Raw genomic sequence first — 16355 nt, 5'->3', positions numbered from 1 at the left:
CATTACAGCCCTGTACAGAAAAATCCTACTGTCCTTCAGACAAGCCAACCCATTCACTAAACTGTCACTTGCATTGGTTTTAGGTGAGGAAAGCAATGACATTGTGTATGCTCATCAGTTTATCACATTTAATTAGAAAACATAGCTGTACAAAACAATCTGAAAGCTTTTTTTTGTTTGTTTTGCTTTTAATCTCTCTATGTGTGAGGCAAATGAATAGGCAGCACTATCTAAAGAATCATGTAACTTCCAATTTGGAAGATCAGTATTATGTTCATCTAAGCTTAATAACTATCACAAATGTGGGTCCTTACTAAAAGGAAACTGAGAGTTTTGATGCTATTTCTTTCTAAGGGGTTGAAATTAATGGAACACATATTTATGGTATGGTAGAATAAGTTCTGTTTCTTAGTTTTAAATCAGAAAATTCTTCAGTTTAACAGAAAATTATCCTTAGTGTATAATGATTATAGTTCATAACTTATACAATTAACTAATATGTTTTCTTTTTTAAAAAAGATTTCATTTACTGATTTTAGAGAAAAAGGAAGAGGAATAAGAGGATGAGGAGAGAGAAAGAGGGAATATGTTTCTTGAGTCCCAAGAAATTTCTCAGGTTGTCAGGATGTCTAGGTTCAATAGATTTTAGCCATTTGGCAAAATACTTTTAAGGTGATAAAACAGACTGTTGGCCTCAGCCCCATCACCAGACTGTGGGCCAGGCTAGAGTGGATGCATACGGAGAGCTGCTGGCATAAAATAACACCTAGTTCATGCATTGCTCACTATGAACCCAGCATAGTTCTAATTATTTACCTGATATAATCCATTTAAGCCCCCAATAGCCCTATGGGTTTTATTATTCCTGCTGCACATCGGAAACAGTCATAGAGGAGTAAACTCGAATACCTGGATCACTAAGTGAATACATAAGGCAAAAGCAGGTTTAAATTAAAGAATTCAGGAGGTCTGGCTCCAGGTTTTATGTTTTTAACTACTTTCCCTTAGAGCTGCCTCTTAGGAGGGCTGACCCCACTCCAATGTCAGCATGAAAACAGTCCATCCATGGCATGAGCTCTAGGCATGAAGCTTCCAGTGCTTGGCATGGCTGCAGGGAATGTTCAAGCATGCACAGAAATGGAAATGGATGCCTTGATTTTCCTCCAGAGCATTCAGAGTGTGTTTTGAATCAGTGTCATTCTACTGTGTCATTTCAGGACATGATCATTTCTGGGCTACAGCCTGAAACTTCCTACTCCCTCACCGTCACAGCCTACACCACCAAAGGAGATGGGGCTCGCAGCAAGCCCAAACTGGTGTCCACCACAGGAGCAGGTAATGACATCTTTGCATGCAAGAACCTTGAACATGTTTTGGGCAACAATAATACTAATTTTCCAAATGGGGTGAGTGGCTTCTAACAGGGGAAAAAAATAGGCTGTGGTTAACATTCTTGTTGTATATGTTTGTATGTGCATGTGCGTGTGTGTGTGTGTGTGTGTGTGTGTGTGTGTGTGTGTATGTCTTAGAAGAAAAAAAAAGCAGGAACATAATTTGTGCAAATTATTCATTCATTAAAACAGATATTTTTTTGGTGTATCTACTATGTGTCAGGCACTATTCATATTAATGGACATAAACTGATCAGCCAAACAGACTCTGTTCTCCTGAAATGTATCTTCTGACCAGGACTAACTAATTAACAAGTGAACAAATCAGTATATAATAAATGTCAGTGAGTGATAAACTGAAAAATAAAGGTGTGTTGCCATTAAGGACAGGGAAGCCCCTTTGATTTATTTTGGAAAGAGTAATTGGAGGTCTCCATGAGGCAGGATATTTGAACTAAGGCTTGAATGATGTAAAGGACCAGTCCCACGGGGGTTCAGAGGGCTGATCGTCTAGGTAGGGAAGTCATGCAACAGCTTCAGAGTCTCCCAACACAAACTCTGTTAGAAGAGCTGCCATCTGGAACTAGGTATTGACTTAGTATTTTGTTTGTGTGTTTGTTTGTCGGTTTCTCCTCCTCCCCCCTTGCTATGGGGATTCTGAAAAGGACAAACTGCACAAAAGATGGGAACAGAAAAGAGAATGAAGAAAAACAAAAAGGCTAAATTTCAGATTGCTCTTTTCTGAAGAACAAAGCTTGGTGCTCTTTAGAGTTACTTTGATTGGCCACAGTAGGTAACGCCAGCATGATGAAAGACCTGGCATTGTCAAGCCAATAAATTAAGAGAAAATTACAAAATGATTCTACTCTAGTCCTTTCCATAGAAATCTCCTATGGAACACTTAAAATGTGATTCAGTTTACTCCTCCAAAATCACTTCTTACATGCCTTTTTAGGAACACACCTCTACCTAAAGACATAAAACAAAGAACAGCTGTGATGGTGGTGAGTACCCTCCTGGGTGCCATGCTAACTGCCAAATTTGTGTAAATGTCATAAGATTTGCCTCACTCACATCCTGCCACCTGGAACTGCCTCCAGCAGCAGGATTACAGATGGCAAAATTCCTTCAAGACAGTCTTCTGGGCTTTTTGTTTTATTTGAGAATAGCATTATATCAAGCTAATTTATTGCCATACATAGAAGGGAACCAGCCTCTATCTGAATATAGACAACCAAGGCTAAACCCCTGATACTTAATTCCAAAATGAAGAAAATACATCTTCTTCACCCATATTTATAACTGTGTCCTGATAACCCTGAAATGTCCTACATGAAGCATTGACTCCTGTCTCCCATAAGATGAGGGTCCTATAATTAGGGAAAAAAAGTAGATGATTTATAGCCAAAGGATTATGGATCCTAGAGAAAGTAATAATATTGTCTATTTTATTGTTTATTTTAAAGATTAACTCATCACTTTTTAGTCACCATAGGGAAAATTATTTAGAATTGTCAATTCATGCATATGTAGAATTATTTTGGTATTTTCATTCAGAAATTTATATCTTTGTTAATCAGTGAAGACTTAGTTCTTGAAGTAAGAAGTACTTATAATTTAGAGGTCTACACATTTCTATTCTTGAGACCTTGCCATTGAGCCGGTGTTGGAGGTGGGAGAATCCAGATTTATAAACCTTTTTAGAGGAAATCTATACTTTTCCTTGCTGTCAACCTACTATTAAGAAAGCATTCCCGGTCACGGTTTATCCCCAGGTCATCAGTGAATTCATTATTTTTTTGTTTTTGTATACCGTTACAAAAAAATTCATATTTTTGTGTGACTGTGAAGAATCATTGAGTTTATCTCACACATGTGCTTTGAATAAACCATAATTACAGGGTATTTAGTAATTGCTCCAATGGAGAATTTAGGAATTTTCTTGAAATTTTATCTTAATAGCGGTAGAGCGTCGGCCTAGCGTGCGGAGGACCCGGGTTCGATTCCCGGCCAGGGCACACAGGAGAGGCGCCCATTTGCTTCTCCACCCCTCCGCCGCGCTTTCCTCTCTGTCTCTCTCTTCCCCTCCCGCAGCCAAGGCTCCATTGGAGCAAAGATGGCCCGGGCGCTGGGGATGGCTCTGTGGCCTCTGCCCCAGGCGCTAGAGTGGCTCTGGTCGCAACATGGCGACGCCCCGGAGGGGCAGAGCATCGCCCCCTGGTGGGCAGAGCGTCGCCCCTGGTGGGTGTGCCGGGTGGATCCCGGTCGGGCACATGCGGGAGTCTGTCTGACTGTCTCTCCCTGTTTCCAGCTTCAGAAAAAAGAAAAAAAAAAAAAAAAAAGAAATTTTATCTTAATAGTAAAATTTCTAATTGTGGGATATATTTCTGTATACTTCTGTGTTGTTTACTACTGTCATTCTCTGTTGTAGATTCCAGGAATAATGGCTCCCCATTTTTAAAAAAGTTACTTTTAATAACCATTGAATGAGTAGATTAGAACTCTTTGCATATCTCACTCATTTAATTTGAAAATAAATAAATTTTGTACTTACAGGAAACCAACCCCTTACTATAAAAGGTTAATATCTTCATCACTTATAATTAATACTAATGTAATATAAAACTTGTGTGAAGACTTTTATATGTGTTTTCTCATTTAACATTCACAACAACATTATGAAGTAGGTCATAACATAATTCTTGTTTTAAAGATGAAATATTTGGCCTTTTTCTGTTGGCTCAGTGGTAGAGCATTGGTCCAGTGTGTGAATGTCCCAGGTTCAATTCCCAGTCAGAGCACACAAGAGAAGCACCCATCTGCTTCTCCACTCCTCCTCCTCTTGCTTCTCTCTCTCTCTCTCTCCCCCCGCCTCTTTCTCTTTCTCTCTCTTTCTCTTCCCCTACTGCAGCCATGGCTCAATTGGAGCAAATTGGCCCTGGGTGCTGAGCATGGCTCCACTTCAGGTGTTAAGCAGAGCTTGGTTGCTGGGTAGAGCACCACCCACTAGTGGACTTGCCATGTGGATCTCTGTAGGGGTGCATGTGGGAGTCTGTCTCTATCTCCTCCTCCTCTCACTGAATAAAAATTAAAAAAATGAAAAACTCAATGGGGAAGACTGGTATGGATAGTAAAGTACCGATAAAAAGTGCAAGTAGAACCATAGTAGGTCAAAGTAATGTTATTTTGAACTACTATTTTGGTAAATTCTTATAAGAAACATAACAATATGGCTAATTGTTTGGGCTATGGCTTTAGATAGACCTGGTTTTGTATTATCCCTTTCTTACTTGTCGCATATCTGACCTTGCACAGTGTTCTAGCTCTCTGGGTTTCATTTTCTTATTATACAAAATAAGGGTAACTAATGAGAGCATGTACCCAGGAGCAAGGAATCTAAAGCCAATGAGGTACTATATGTAATGTTCTTAGCACAGTGCCTGGTACATTGCATGCAACCAATAATTAAATATGTTACAATTGTTATTACAGACTGTGTCTGATTGGCTAATCTTTTCATCTTTATTTATTCATTTCTCTGTGCCATGAACCTTTATGTGGGAAGTCTATAATATGAAGGCATTAAAATATTCCCTCAAATTATTATTTTAATAGTTCCTATGTTGTATCCATTATCAAATTGTAGTAGTTCAGTCTACCTTAATATAGTAGGAGAAGGAACATATTGCCACAAAGATATACAGACCAAGCATAGACTTTTTTTTTTAATAAAGAAATAAGAATGCCCATAGAATGGTAGTTCCATTCATCAGTAATTGAAATGTGAGCATTCATGAAAGTTGGTGTAAGCACTCCATCCTTGTTGCTTCAGTTCCAGGGAAACCACGGCTTCTGATCAGCCACACTCAGATGAATACTGCTCTCATTCAGTGGCACCCCCCTGTGGACACATTTGGACCTCTTCAGGGCTACCGTCTCAAATTTGGCCGGAAGGATATGGAGCCGCTCACTACTCTTGAGTTCTCCGAAACAGAAGATCACTTTACAGCTACAGACATCCACAAAGGAGCATCATACATCTTCAGGCTCTCTGCCAGAAACAAAGTGGGCTTTGGGGAGGAGATAGTGAAGGAGATTTCTGTTCCAGAAGAAGTCCCTACTGGATTCCCTCAAAACCTCCACTCAGAAGGCACTACGTCAACCTCCGTCCAGTTATCTTGGCAGCCACCTGTCCTGGCAGAGAGAAACGGCATGATCACCAAGTACACCCTTCTGTATAGGGATATCAACATCCCTCTCCTTCCAACGGAGCAGTTCATTGTCCCACCTGACACCACTATGACACTCAGTGGCTTAAAACCAGATACCACATATGATGTAAAAGTACGTGCTCACACGAGCAAAGGGCCCGGGCCATATAGTCCCAGTGTCCAGTTCAGGACACTGCCTGTGGATCAAGGTAGGATTTGTCTGCTTATGGCCTTCCTCCTTTAAAGGAATATCAGTCTTTGGAAATCAGTATTTTGAAGCTCTAAATAACTGATCGACCCATTCATAATAATAGGTTCAGCAAAAGAAAAAGGTAAAGTATGTGAAACTTAATATGTTTTGGATGCCTTAGATTTCAGTTATAGAATGCCAAGCAAGTCTGGCTGACAGCACCCCAATGTCTTCAGGTAAGGAAAACACAATGTAGTTCACTGAAATGGAGAGGAAGGAAAGATTATTATGAGAATGACGTATTAAAATGAATGCTCTAAAAAGGTAGGCAAATCGCACTTCTCTCTCTGATCAAAGTAGAAAGCATCTAGCTTAAGCCCTATGGTCCATGGTGGAAAAGGACAGGTCACGGTTTTTAGGAGTAGTTTAAATACACTGTTTTTCCTTTTCCAGCAGTGTTTGCAAAAAATTTTCATGTCAAAGCAGTAATGAAGACATCAGTGCTACTGTCTTGGGAGATTCCAGAGAATTATAATTCTGCCATGCCTTTCAAAGTAAGTTGTTTTCTAATGTGTAAGAAATCACAGGTAAAAGTGTAGAGTGATGTTCAGTTTAGTAAATTACCTACCACACATACAGACAGCTTGCTAGTCTTGATTGTGGCTTTTGCATAATAGATTGAGTCTTGCGTTTTGGCAATATGACCTTTCCACTTTAAACAGGAGGCAGGAGCTTAGCCCCATTGGCATTTCTTTGTAGGAGGCCTGTTATTTCCAGGTTGACCTTTTTTACAGCTAAGCTAATGTTTTTGTTTTTCTATTAGAAAGTAAAATTTGCATGGTTTTTACCTATGCAATAGATCTTAAAATTTTTTTGATTAGCTTTAATTCTTTGCACATTTAAACTCTAGTTGAGAGTTTAAACTCCATTGAAAAATACTGAGAGATGCTAATAAGGAGTACCAGTCAATGAAATAAAGATCAGAGAAGTAGTTTTGAAAGTTAAAATATATTTAGGAATAGGAATGGAAACATTTAGGGAAAATGTGATGTATATAAATACATTGAAAACCTATAGCATTTCTGCACATACTCTATTTATGTCGCATACAACTGACAAGTCAAATATTGAAGTTATTGTGCATTTCTTTTTGTATTTATGGTAGAAGTTAGAAAATTCTATCATTACACTGTAAGAACTGAATGAAACATTGATGTAATCTCTAGAATTTATGTATACTTATTGGCTTAGCAATTACCCAAAATTAGAATTGACCTGATATGCATTTTCTGTGAGCCAAGTGCACATGTGTTTAGAAGATGAACATTGACTTTCTTAAAACCAAATTTCTACAATTGATTGTATCTCTCTAGATTCTGTATGATGATGGGAAAATGGTAGAGGAAGTAGATGGTCGAGCTACACAAAAGTTAATTGTCAACCTGAAGCCTGAGAAGTCATATTCATTTGTGCTGACAAATCGAGGCAACAGTGCTGGTGGGCTGCAGCACAGGGTAACAGCAAAGACTGCACCGGATGTACTGCGCACCAAGCCGGCCTTCATTGGGAAGACCAACTTGGATGGCATGATTACTGTGCAGCTTCCTGAAGTACCTGCAAATGAGAATATAAAGTAAGTTGATTGGAGGATTAAGGCTGAAGGATAGAAATGCCAGGAAGCAAAAAACTTAAATCTCAGTATTACTCTGTTATAAAATAATATTTTGCTGTACATGGAGTAACAATTCTTCTGCATAGGCCTGTAGTTTTGTTATTCAGTTTCTGTTGCTCTGTGTTCCGGTGTTCATTGCAATACCAATTCTCATTAATTTAATACTGAGTATTTTCTGTGTTCCAGGAACAATGTTACTTAGAAAAGATAGCATGGCCAATATAACATGGTTCTTACTATAAAGGAGTTTATGTCATATTATGTATAGTAGGGTGAATAGTTGAATGACTCTAATATAGGGCAAAATATTGTGGAACAGTCTTACAAAGTACTATAAGGCTGAAAAAAACTTTGGGAAATTAGATAAGCAAAAATATTATATGACACTAATATTTTATGCATTTCTGCACATTTTATACATGTGCACAAAGATAGAAATTTCAAAAGTTAAAGTTCAGAATGACACTTGAAAAAACATATAAGTTAAAAATTATTGTTTTCTGGATTGGATGGAGCACAATGTAGAAGCCATTGGGCCTGCAATGGAAAATTAAATTCAGTCAATTAAGTAGATTGTTGGTTATATATGGTTTGTTGGTTGTAGCTAATAGAAGCCAATATCGCTCATTGGTTAAAGCCAATAACCTGGCCTGTGGTGACACAGTGGGTAAAGCATTGACCTGGAATCCTGAGGTCACCAGTTTGAAACCCCAGGCTTTCCTGGTCAAGGCATACATGGGAGTTGATGCTTCCTGCTCACCCCACCTTCTCTCTATGTCTCTGTCTCTGTCTCTCTCTTTTCTCTAGAATGAATAAATTAAATCTAAAAAAAAAAAAGGTATTTTCACCAAAATGTATGAGTATGAATACTTTGGTTGGCCTGAAAAAATAAAAAAGATGTGATTCCTGTCTGTAAAGAGCTTACCATACATTGGGTGGGGGGGGCATAGAGAAATAGATGGAATACACGTAATGATAGAATTATATTCTATCTTAGGAGAAGCACACCAGAATGGAGTGGGTCAAAGAAGTTTCTGCATTTACTCTTGAAGGACAAATAAAAGGCATACAAAAAAATCAGGGTGAGATTATATGCAAAGGCCTGTTAGTAAAGGAAGCAAGAGATTCTATAAGGCTGGAGCCCACAGCGCATGCAGACATAGTAAGACAGCTACACAGGGGTCAGCTCGTGCTCAGAATGGAACTATCGTCCGTAGACAATGACAATCCATTTAAGGTTCTTATGTGGTAGAGTAGCATAATACATACCATTTGTATAATAACCAAGTTTTGTTTTTTTCCATTTTAGGAAGTGTTTATTGAGTGTCTACTGCCTATTAGATACTGTGTTCCTTGCTTGGGATAAGACTGAATCCTTTCTCATTTCTTCTATCTCCCACAGTCAAGTTTAGATGAAACTTGCTGTGCAAGATTTGAAGGCCAAATAGATGCATTTTTCATAGTTTATAGACCCTTGGAGCCTTTGTTTAGTGGCAAGCTGCTGACACTATGACAGCAGTTCTTAGGGAATGTGGTCCCTCAAGGTATACGTTAGTGGGAATTGGAGCACAATAGAGAGATTTATTAGGTTATCATCACATAGTTTGGTGACAATTGACAAGTAAAAATATTCTGAAGATGGTGATGATGGTTCTATGCAGAGGCAAACCAGAGCAGTAGTGCCGTAGAAACTAGAAGCCATTTTCATGAAGAGATTAATGCGGAGGAAACCCTCATAGATGGCTCCTGGTGTGAGCTTGGATGTCAAAATGAGTGATGCTGCCATTTGTCCTAAAAGATAAAAAAAAAAAAAGAAATTAATTTAATTTTGTCTTTATTTTACATTGAGGTATCAATGAAATATCTAATTAGAGATGTAGGCTTAAAGAAATTACTAAGATTAAAAATAGACACTTGGGGCTTATTACCAGAGCAGTCTTATGAGAGGAGATAGAGTCACTAAGACAATGAGGTGAAAGTGTGAAACAAAAGGCTAATAGTGAAGGTCTCAGTTACAAGGAAGAAGGGAGCGAGCAGAGGACACAGAGTAGAGCCAGTTAGGAAGTTAGGGGAACTGAACCAAGATCAGAGCAAAGGACTTTTTAAGAATATGGGTACAGTAAGAAATTTTCAAAGCTCCAGAAAACTTGAAGAATGTGACTGGAAAAAAATTATCTATTAAAAAGGAGACATATAGGCAAGAAGTTTTTGATTTGGTACCATTTATGAACTTTAGGAGAGCATGATAAATTTGGCCACTTGAGACTCAGCCAAAAACAATCTTTACTAAAAATACTTTCAGTTATTATTTGTTTGATAAAACAATGGAAGGATTTCAACCAGATGATGGAACTTTCAAAAGATTATTACTGAAATAAATTCACTGAGGACTAAGCTCTCCATTTTTGTTTCCTCCTCTTTCTCTCTTATTCATAAAACTGAAAATGAGAATGAAGTATCTGTGTAAATTTTTTAGTTCAACAAAATTTCATATGATAGTGAGGCAATATCTAGCCATTGATTTGTTTAAAATATTCTGCGGATACTTTTTGATCTCCCACCGTAGTGCCAGGCAGTGTCTCAAGGGTTTAGTGGAGATAACACAGACTTTTTCATTGCTGTTATACAACATAGTTAATTGGGGAATTTGAACAAATAAAAAAAATTAGTTGAAGTGGAGTCCTCTGGTACCAAAGATTAGGTAAATAATAAAGGCCACAGGCAAGGCTCCCAATCCAACTTTAGTAGTTCAGGGAAAGGGTTCTGGAAAGAGTGACATCTAAGCTGAGGTTTAATGAATGACATGAAGTTAGCTGGTCCATGGAGTGGGGGTGGGGAAACACTGTTCCAAAAGGACAGCATATGTCATAGTGCGTAAATATGGTAAAGACAGGCATTGGTTATATGTCCATGTCTAAGACTGTTGAGTTGGCATCCAACGAACATATTCTATACACCTTATATTTTCAGTGCTAGGATTGAGAATAGATAGTCCTACCTTACAGTGGGAGAACTGACCCAGAAACTAGGTAATGTGAATATAATACTGTAAGTTCTTCCAAGTACTAGGAAAACCTAAGTATAGAGTTTTAGCCCAACTAGGATGTCAGGGGAGGTATCCGCAAGGAATTAATATCTAATCTGTGTCTTAAAGGATGAAAAAGATTAGAAAAGGTAAAATAGTTGCAGATAATCAAAGAAAAGGGTAAGACATGGACTCTAAATTCAATCTTAAAAAAAAAAACACATGCATTGTCTATTCAGGAAGGAGTAGTTAAAAGATGAAAAGAGTATAGTATATTCTGTAGTAGTTACTATTAGTTGTCAATATTTTATTCATATGGAAAAATTGTTTATAGTGAGTGCATATTTACCAAATTGGCTTGGTAGAATGTGTTAGACATTACTGGGAAATGGCATTTTAGTCCATTGGTGGTAGACTTTTGTTTCACTTTCCAACTTCTGAAGGAGTTGAGAAAATTGCAAAATCGGTCTTGTGTTGTAGTGTTTTCTTTAGCTGGTCCGGTTGTTCTCTTTGTTTCCTTTATGCACTTCCTCTCCCTACATTTGTAGTGGGAGTCAGGGAAAAACGTAAGAGTCTGGTAATAAAGAGAAGAGACCTTTACAAAACATTAAAAGAAAGCAAACAAATATGGGGAAAATAAGTGTTTAGAAATGAAATAAGATTCTAAAAATTACATTCTAGCCACTCTGGGGAAAAGAAAAGAACAAAAGACTAAATTAGAAAAGTACTTGAGTGGGAAATGTATTAGAACCATAAGAAATGAAAGAGCAAATCTCTAGTTGGGCCCCCCAAAAAACACCCACCTATATTTGGTAAGCTTCTTACAATGTAAAGTTACCCATCTACCCATCCTTCCTTACAGGTTGGTTCACGTGGCATGGTCAAATATTACAAGAATCTGTATGCCACGTTTTGCCACTTGCGGTAACTGGCAAGTATAGAAATCAGAGAGAAATATAGCTTTTGTCCTGATTTAATGGATGAAATAAGGGAAGGAAACAATTGATTCCAGACCTGTGGGGTGTGGGTTGCTAACTTTTATTTAGGTAGAAGCTATCTAAAAACTGCTTCCAATTTGTTTTCTAGCAAAATGCAGTTTTGGTGATTTTGTTTATCAGCAGAAACTGTGCTTTTCTCATTTCTGTCCACAATAATTGGGAGGGCTTGAGCACTACCCCCAACTCCTCACCAATTACAGACTGACTCTGTCTCTTGTGAATGTCATGCAGACACAGCTCCTTGCTCCTGTATTCATCCACACTTGGCTTTTGTATGGAGAAGCAGTGGCGCTCCCTTGGGGAAAGGCAACATTTCTCATAAAGCAGCTGCTTCTGGTACCAAGAATTTTTTAGTGCTTCAACCTTCTGTGTGCATAGTTAGGAGGCATAGTACCAGTCAAAAATCTAGCAAGCCCACAGTGTTTCAGCGCAAGTTGTGGTCACAGACAGAACTTCTGTGACTTTACCTTTTTTTTTTTTTTTTTTTTTTAGAGAGGAGAGAGAGACAGAGAGGAGAGAGAGACAGGGGGGAGGAGCTGGAAGCATCAACTCCCATATGTGCCTTGACCAGACTTCTGTGACTTTATAGGGCAGGATTTTACTCTATGTGCTAAGAAAAAAATGAACCACATAGATTAGACTATGAGGAAAAGCTGCCAGAAGGTGCCCAATATAAACTAATTTCATCATTTATAACCATTTTATATTAATGGAAAATAAAAATGAAGAAGAGTAGTTTCTGAACTTTTATATTTTTTTGTTTTTACTAATTAGACATTCAGATTCTCTACTTTTTCTTCTTTAAAAAAAGATGTTCTTGGAAGCATGGCTTACAATATTGCTTCATAAAATTTGTGCCACCACTCTTAGCAGTTTAATGAGGTAATATCATTTCATGTTTAATGAGAAATAATTCATTGATCACATGTTGTTAGTTGAAATAGTAAAGGTTTAGATTTGTCTAGTGCTTTACACCAGTGTTTTTCAACGTATTTACACTTGGGGACCAGTGCGAATAGGAGAATTATTTTGTGGACCGCTAAGGCAGAAATCACCCTGAGCATAAGCAAGTTCCTCTCTAAAATTTGGTTATAATCGTCGTACAACAGTGGTTCTCAACCTTTCTAATGCTGTGACCCTGCAATACTGTTCCTCATGTTGCGGTGACCCCAAACCAAAAAATAATTTTGGTGGCTACTTCATAACTGTAATTTTGCTACAGTTATGATTCGGAATGTAAATACCTGATATGCATTATGTATTTTCTGATGGCTTTAGGCGACTCTGCCGGGGTCGCGACCCCCAGGTTGAGAACCGCTGTCGTTCAACATCAGGGTGGTTAACTCTTTCGAGTGTACTGGTCTGCAGACCAGCTGTTGAAAAACACTGCTTTACACTGTACTGAAGATACTGGAATGGTTTACACAATAGCCCTACATGGTTGGCATCCTTCTCCCCATTTGCAGGTGAGTTACGTGGGGTCCAGAGATACTAAGCACCTTGGACAAGATCATTTAGCTAATACTAATGATGGGTAATAGTGACACAGGGCTTGCTAGGTACCATTTACAAGTACATTGCACTCATTAACTAATATCATCTTCACAAGAAGGGTGATTTTCATTATAAAGCTGAGGAAGTGTGGAGATAAACTAGTTTGCCTGGCAACACAGTAGCAGAACTAGAAGGGCAAGATTTAAATATAGGCAGACTGGCTCCAGAGCCTACATGTTGATCCAGAACCACAGAATTTATTGGCCAAGCAAGGACTTTTTTTTTCTAGGATAACTGCTAGACAATCAAGAACTCCAAGACAAGTAGGCATCGACAGGCCTGGCCCAGACAAACCTTAGTACCAAAGGTAACCAAGAGCATACACATGGCCTCAGGCTACGGAAACATCTGACTGTCATGAAGCAATAAAGTCCACAGTTTGCCATGAGAATTTCAATGAGAGGTAAAGAAGAGGCTTCTCGTAGGTCAGCATTATCACTGCCAATTTACAACTGAGCACAATAAGGTGTAAGGCAATTTCTGACAACACAAAGCTAAAATGATCAGAAATCTTAATTTAAACATAGAAACCAGAAAGAGCATTCAATCTGCTTTGGTTTTTCTATGGTCAATTAATTTTATTTAATAATATGCAGGGTTGGGCAAAACAGGTTTACAGTTGTTTGTATGGAAAAAAATACAATAATTAATAGATAATACAAGAATAAACACCATGTTTCATGTACTCACAACTCTAAACCTACTTTTGCCTTATCCCGTATACACAAATGACTATACCTCCCCTAAAAAAAAATCAAAGTTATGAAAGGTATGACATTCATCACTAAACTCTGAGACAGCTTGTTGATCTCCTAGTCAAATAATGAGTTTGGGAATGTTAATACACACTGCTAATACCAAAAGCCAGGCTGAATGTTAAGTGGGACGGCCACAAAGACCAGACAGAGCTTGCCTCCCATATAATTATATGAAGCTGGGCCCCTTGATGATAACATATTAAATAAAATTAGTAAAACTTTAATATAATTAAAACTCTGAAGGTTAGATTTAACTTATCTAATTAAATCTAATATACTGGGAAAACACAGCTTACTTTATAAGTAGTCAAGGGCTTTCTAGACATATTTGCCTGAAATTATTTATGTGTCTATTACTTTGTTAACAATCTATGTTGAAAGGAGTGTTTTGAGCCTAAGTTTGAGTCAGACAGGCAAAGCATACTGTAAAGTTGAATTTTACCCATCTTTAAAGCTGATGCCAGTTCCAAAAGTTAGTGATTTTCCTTTCAAACAAGATTTCTTTTTTAAATCAAATGATTTGGCCTGAGACTGGATTAGAGGGGTCTATACTCCAATAGTGAGAGAAAGGAGACATCGGAATGATCCAGATATGTGACAAAGGAAGGAGTGGAGTGATGACTCGAGTAGAAGAGAGTTGAGACACTAGTGATAGGATTTGGCAGTAACAGGACTGAGTAGTAGGTCGGATGTGGGAAACGAAGGGAGTAAAAGCAGTGGAAACGATTGAGTAAAAGCAGTGGAAACACACAGGTTTAGGCCTGTGTAGTAAAATGGATCATGATGTGATATTGGAAGAGGATTTCTTTTGGAGGTATTGTTGTTTTTGTTTTGTTTTAATCACAGTAAGTATGAGGTACTTCCGCCTGACCTGTGGTGGCGCAGTGGATAAAGCGTCGACCTGGAAATGCTGAGGTCGCCGGTTCGAAACCCTGGGCTTGCCTGGTCAAGGCACATATGGGAGTTGATGCTTCCAGCTCCTCTCCCCCTTCTCTCTCTCTCTCTCTCTCTCCTCTCTCTCTCTCCTCTTTAAAATGAATAAATAAAATAAAAAATAAAATAAGAAAAGTATGAGGTACTTCTGTGATGTAGAAATGGAGACAAAAAGTTAGAATTGGATAAACCTATAGAGCTCAGAGGAGCAATCTGGGTTGAAGGTATGAATCTGTAAACCCATAAATACTGATGCTCTGAGCTGGAATGAGATCACCTAGGAAGAGGAGGAGTGAAGAGACATCCTTGGCCAGAGCCCTGAGTAAACCTATCATTTCATAGCTGGGTTGCAGACAATAAATCCTGCTTAGGAAATATGGAATATAAGTAGACCACCAGGAGAGTGGGATACAGAGAATAAACCTAGAGGATCTTCCCAACATGTCAGGTTGTGTAAGACATCAGGAAAGGAGAGGGTCAGAAAAATCTCCTTTTGGTGTAACTTTACAGAGGTTACCAAGGACCCTGGCCAGGGCACTGAGGTGTGCTGGTGAGACAGGAGCTAGAGACAGAAAGGGAGTGGAACATGAAGAAATGGAGAACAGCGAGAACGTTCAGGTCGTCTCAGAATTTGGGCAGTAAGGGGAGGGAGAGAGAGAATGATGACCAGAGTGGGATGTGGTTTGCTTTATTTTGTCAATGGCAGATATTTATATAAGGTTGTGAGCAAATGCGTAGGATTCAAGATGGAGGAAGAAGCTGAGATATATGAGAGAGAAGTGGTATGGTATATGGTAGACTTCTTATGAGTGAAATGATGGGAACTAATTTGAGAAAGAGTGATTGGGCTTAAAAGGTAGAGCCAGTCCTTCTATTGCACCAAAAGGAAAGATTATATTTGTGTACAGATCGAGGTGGGCTTGTAGTTTGGTAGGTACAGGGGAGGGCATTCTTGTCTGAATGTTTTTATTTTCTCTGTGTATAAGTGATAAGGCCATCTTCTATTGGGGAGGTGAGGAAGTTCAAGGTTTGAGGCCAGGAGAGACAGTTTGAAAAAGTTATTATGTAAAATGGAAGGACGAGGTAACCGAAGAAATTGTGTTTGATGGCCAGGCAGTTTTGAAGGCTTGAGTTTGCTGATCATGAATTTATGTCATCATTCTCCCCTATGTATTATTTCTCAAGCTATGTTTGGCTCCTTGGAGAAAGGCAATCACAGATTTTGGCTATGGTAGAGTGAAGGACATTGGCTTTGGAAAGGCATAATTCAAGGATTTGGGAGCACCTGACCAGGCGGTGGCACAGTGGATAGAGCGTCAGACTGGGATGCGGAGGACCCAGGCTCAAGACCCCAAGGTCACCACCTTGAGCGTGGGCTCATCTGGTTTGAGCAAAGCTCACCAGCTTGGACCCAAGGTCGCTGGCTTGAGCAAGGAGTTAGTCTGCTGAATGCCCATGGTCAAGGCACATCTGAGAAAGCAATCAATGAACAACTAAGGTGTCGCAACAAAAAACTGATAATTGATGCTTCTCATCTCTCTCCGTTCCTGTCTGTCTGTCCCTGTCTATCCCTCTCTCTGACTCTCTGTCTCTGTAAAAAAAAAAAAAAAAAGATCTGGGAAC

The 16355-nt window shown here is 38.7% G+C and overlaps 1 protein-coding gene across 16 annotated transcripts in view; it reads left to right on the top strand.

The window, feature by feature from the left end:
• The window catches only part of PTPRD (protein tyrosine phosphatase receptor type D), a 2510439-nt gene that overhangs the window by 2319798 nt on the left and 174286 nt on the right, over nucleotides 1-16355 (top strand). For 9 of the 16 annotated variants that reach the window (XM_066257235.1, XM_066257234.1, XM_066257236.1 and 6 more), the window contains 4 exons: nucleotides 1218-1335; nucleotides 5224-5811; nucleotides 6246-6346; nucleotides 7166-7425. In XM_066257235.1, coding sequence (XP_066113332.1) covers nucleotides 1218-1335; nucleotides 5224-5811; nucleotides 6246-6346; nucleotides 7166-7425 — 1067 coding nt within the window. The remainder of the gene's footprint in view (nucleotides 1-1217; nucleotides 1336-5223; nucleotides 5812-6245; nucleotides 6347-7165; nucleotides 7426-16355) is intronic. The other 7 variants (XM_066257240.1, XM_066257244.1, XM_066257243.1 and 4 more) reach the window with 3 other exon arrangements.

Source organism: Saccopteryx bilineata, chromosome 2, assembly GCF_036850765.1.
Source record: "Saccopteryx bilineata isolate mSacBil1 chromosome 2, mSacBil1_pri_phased_curated, whole genome shotgun sequence".
Classification (NCBI taxonomy): domain Eukaryota; kingdom Metazoa; phylum Chordata; class Mammalia; order Chiroptera; family Emballonuridae; genus Saccopteryx; species Saccopteryx bilineata.
The sequence above is the reverse complement of the archived record's forward strand: the minus strand, read 5'-3'. Positions and strand labels throughout refer to the sequence as shown.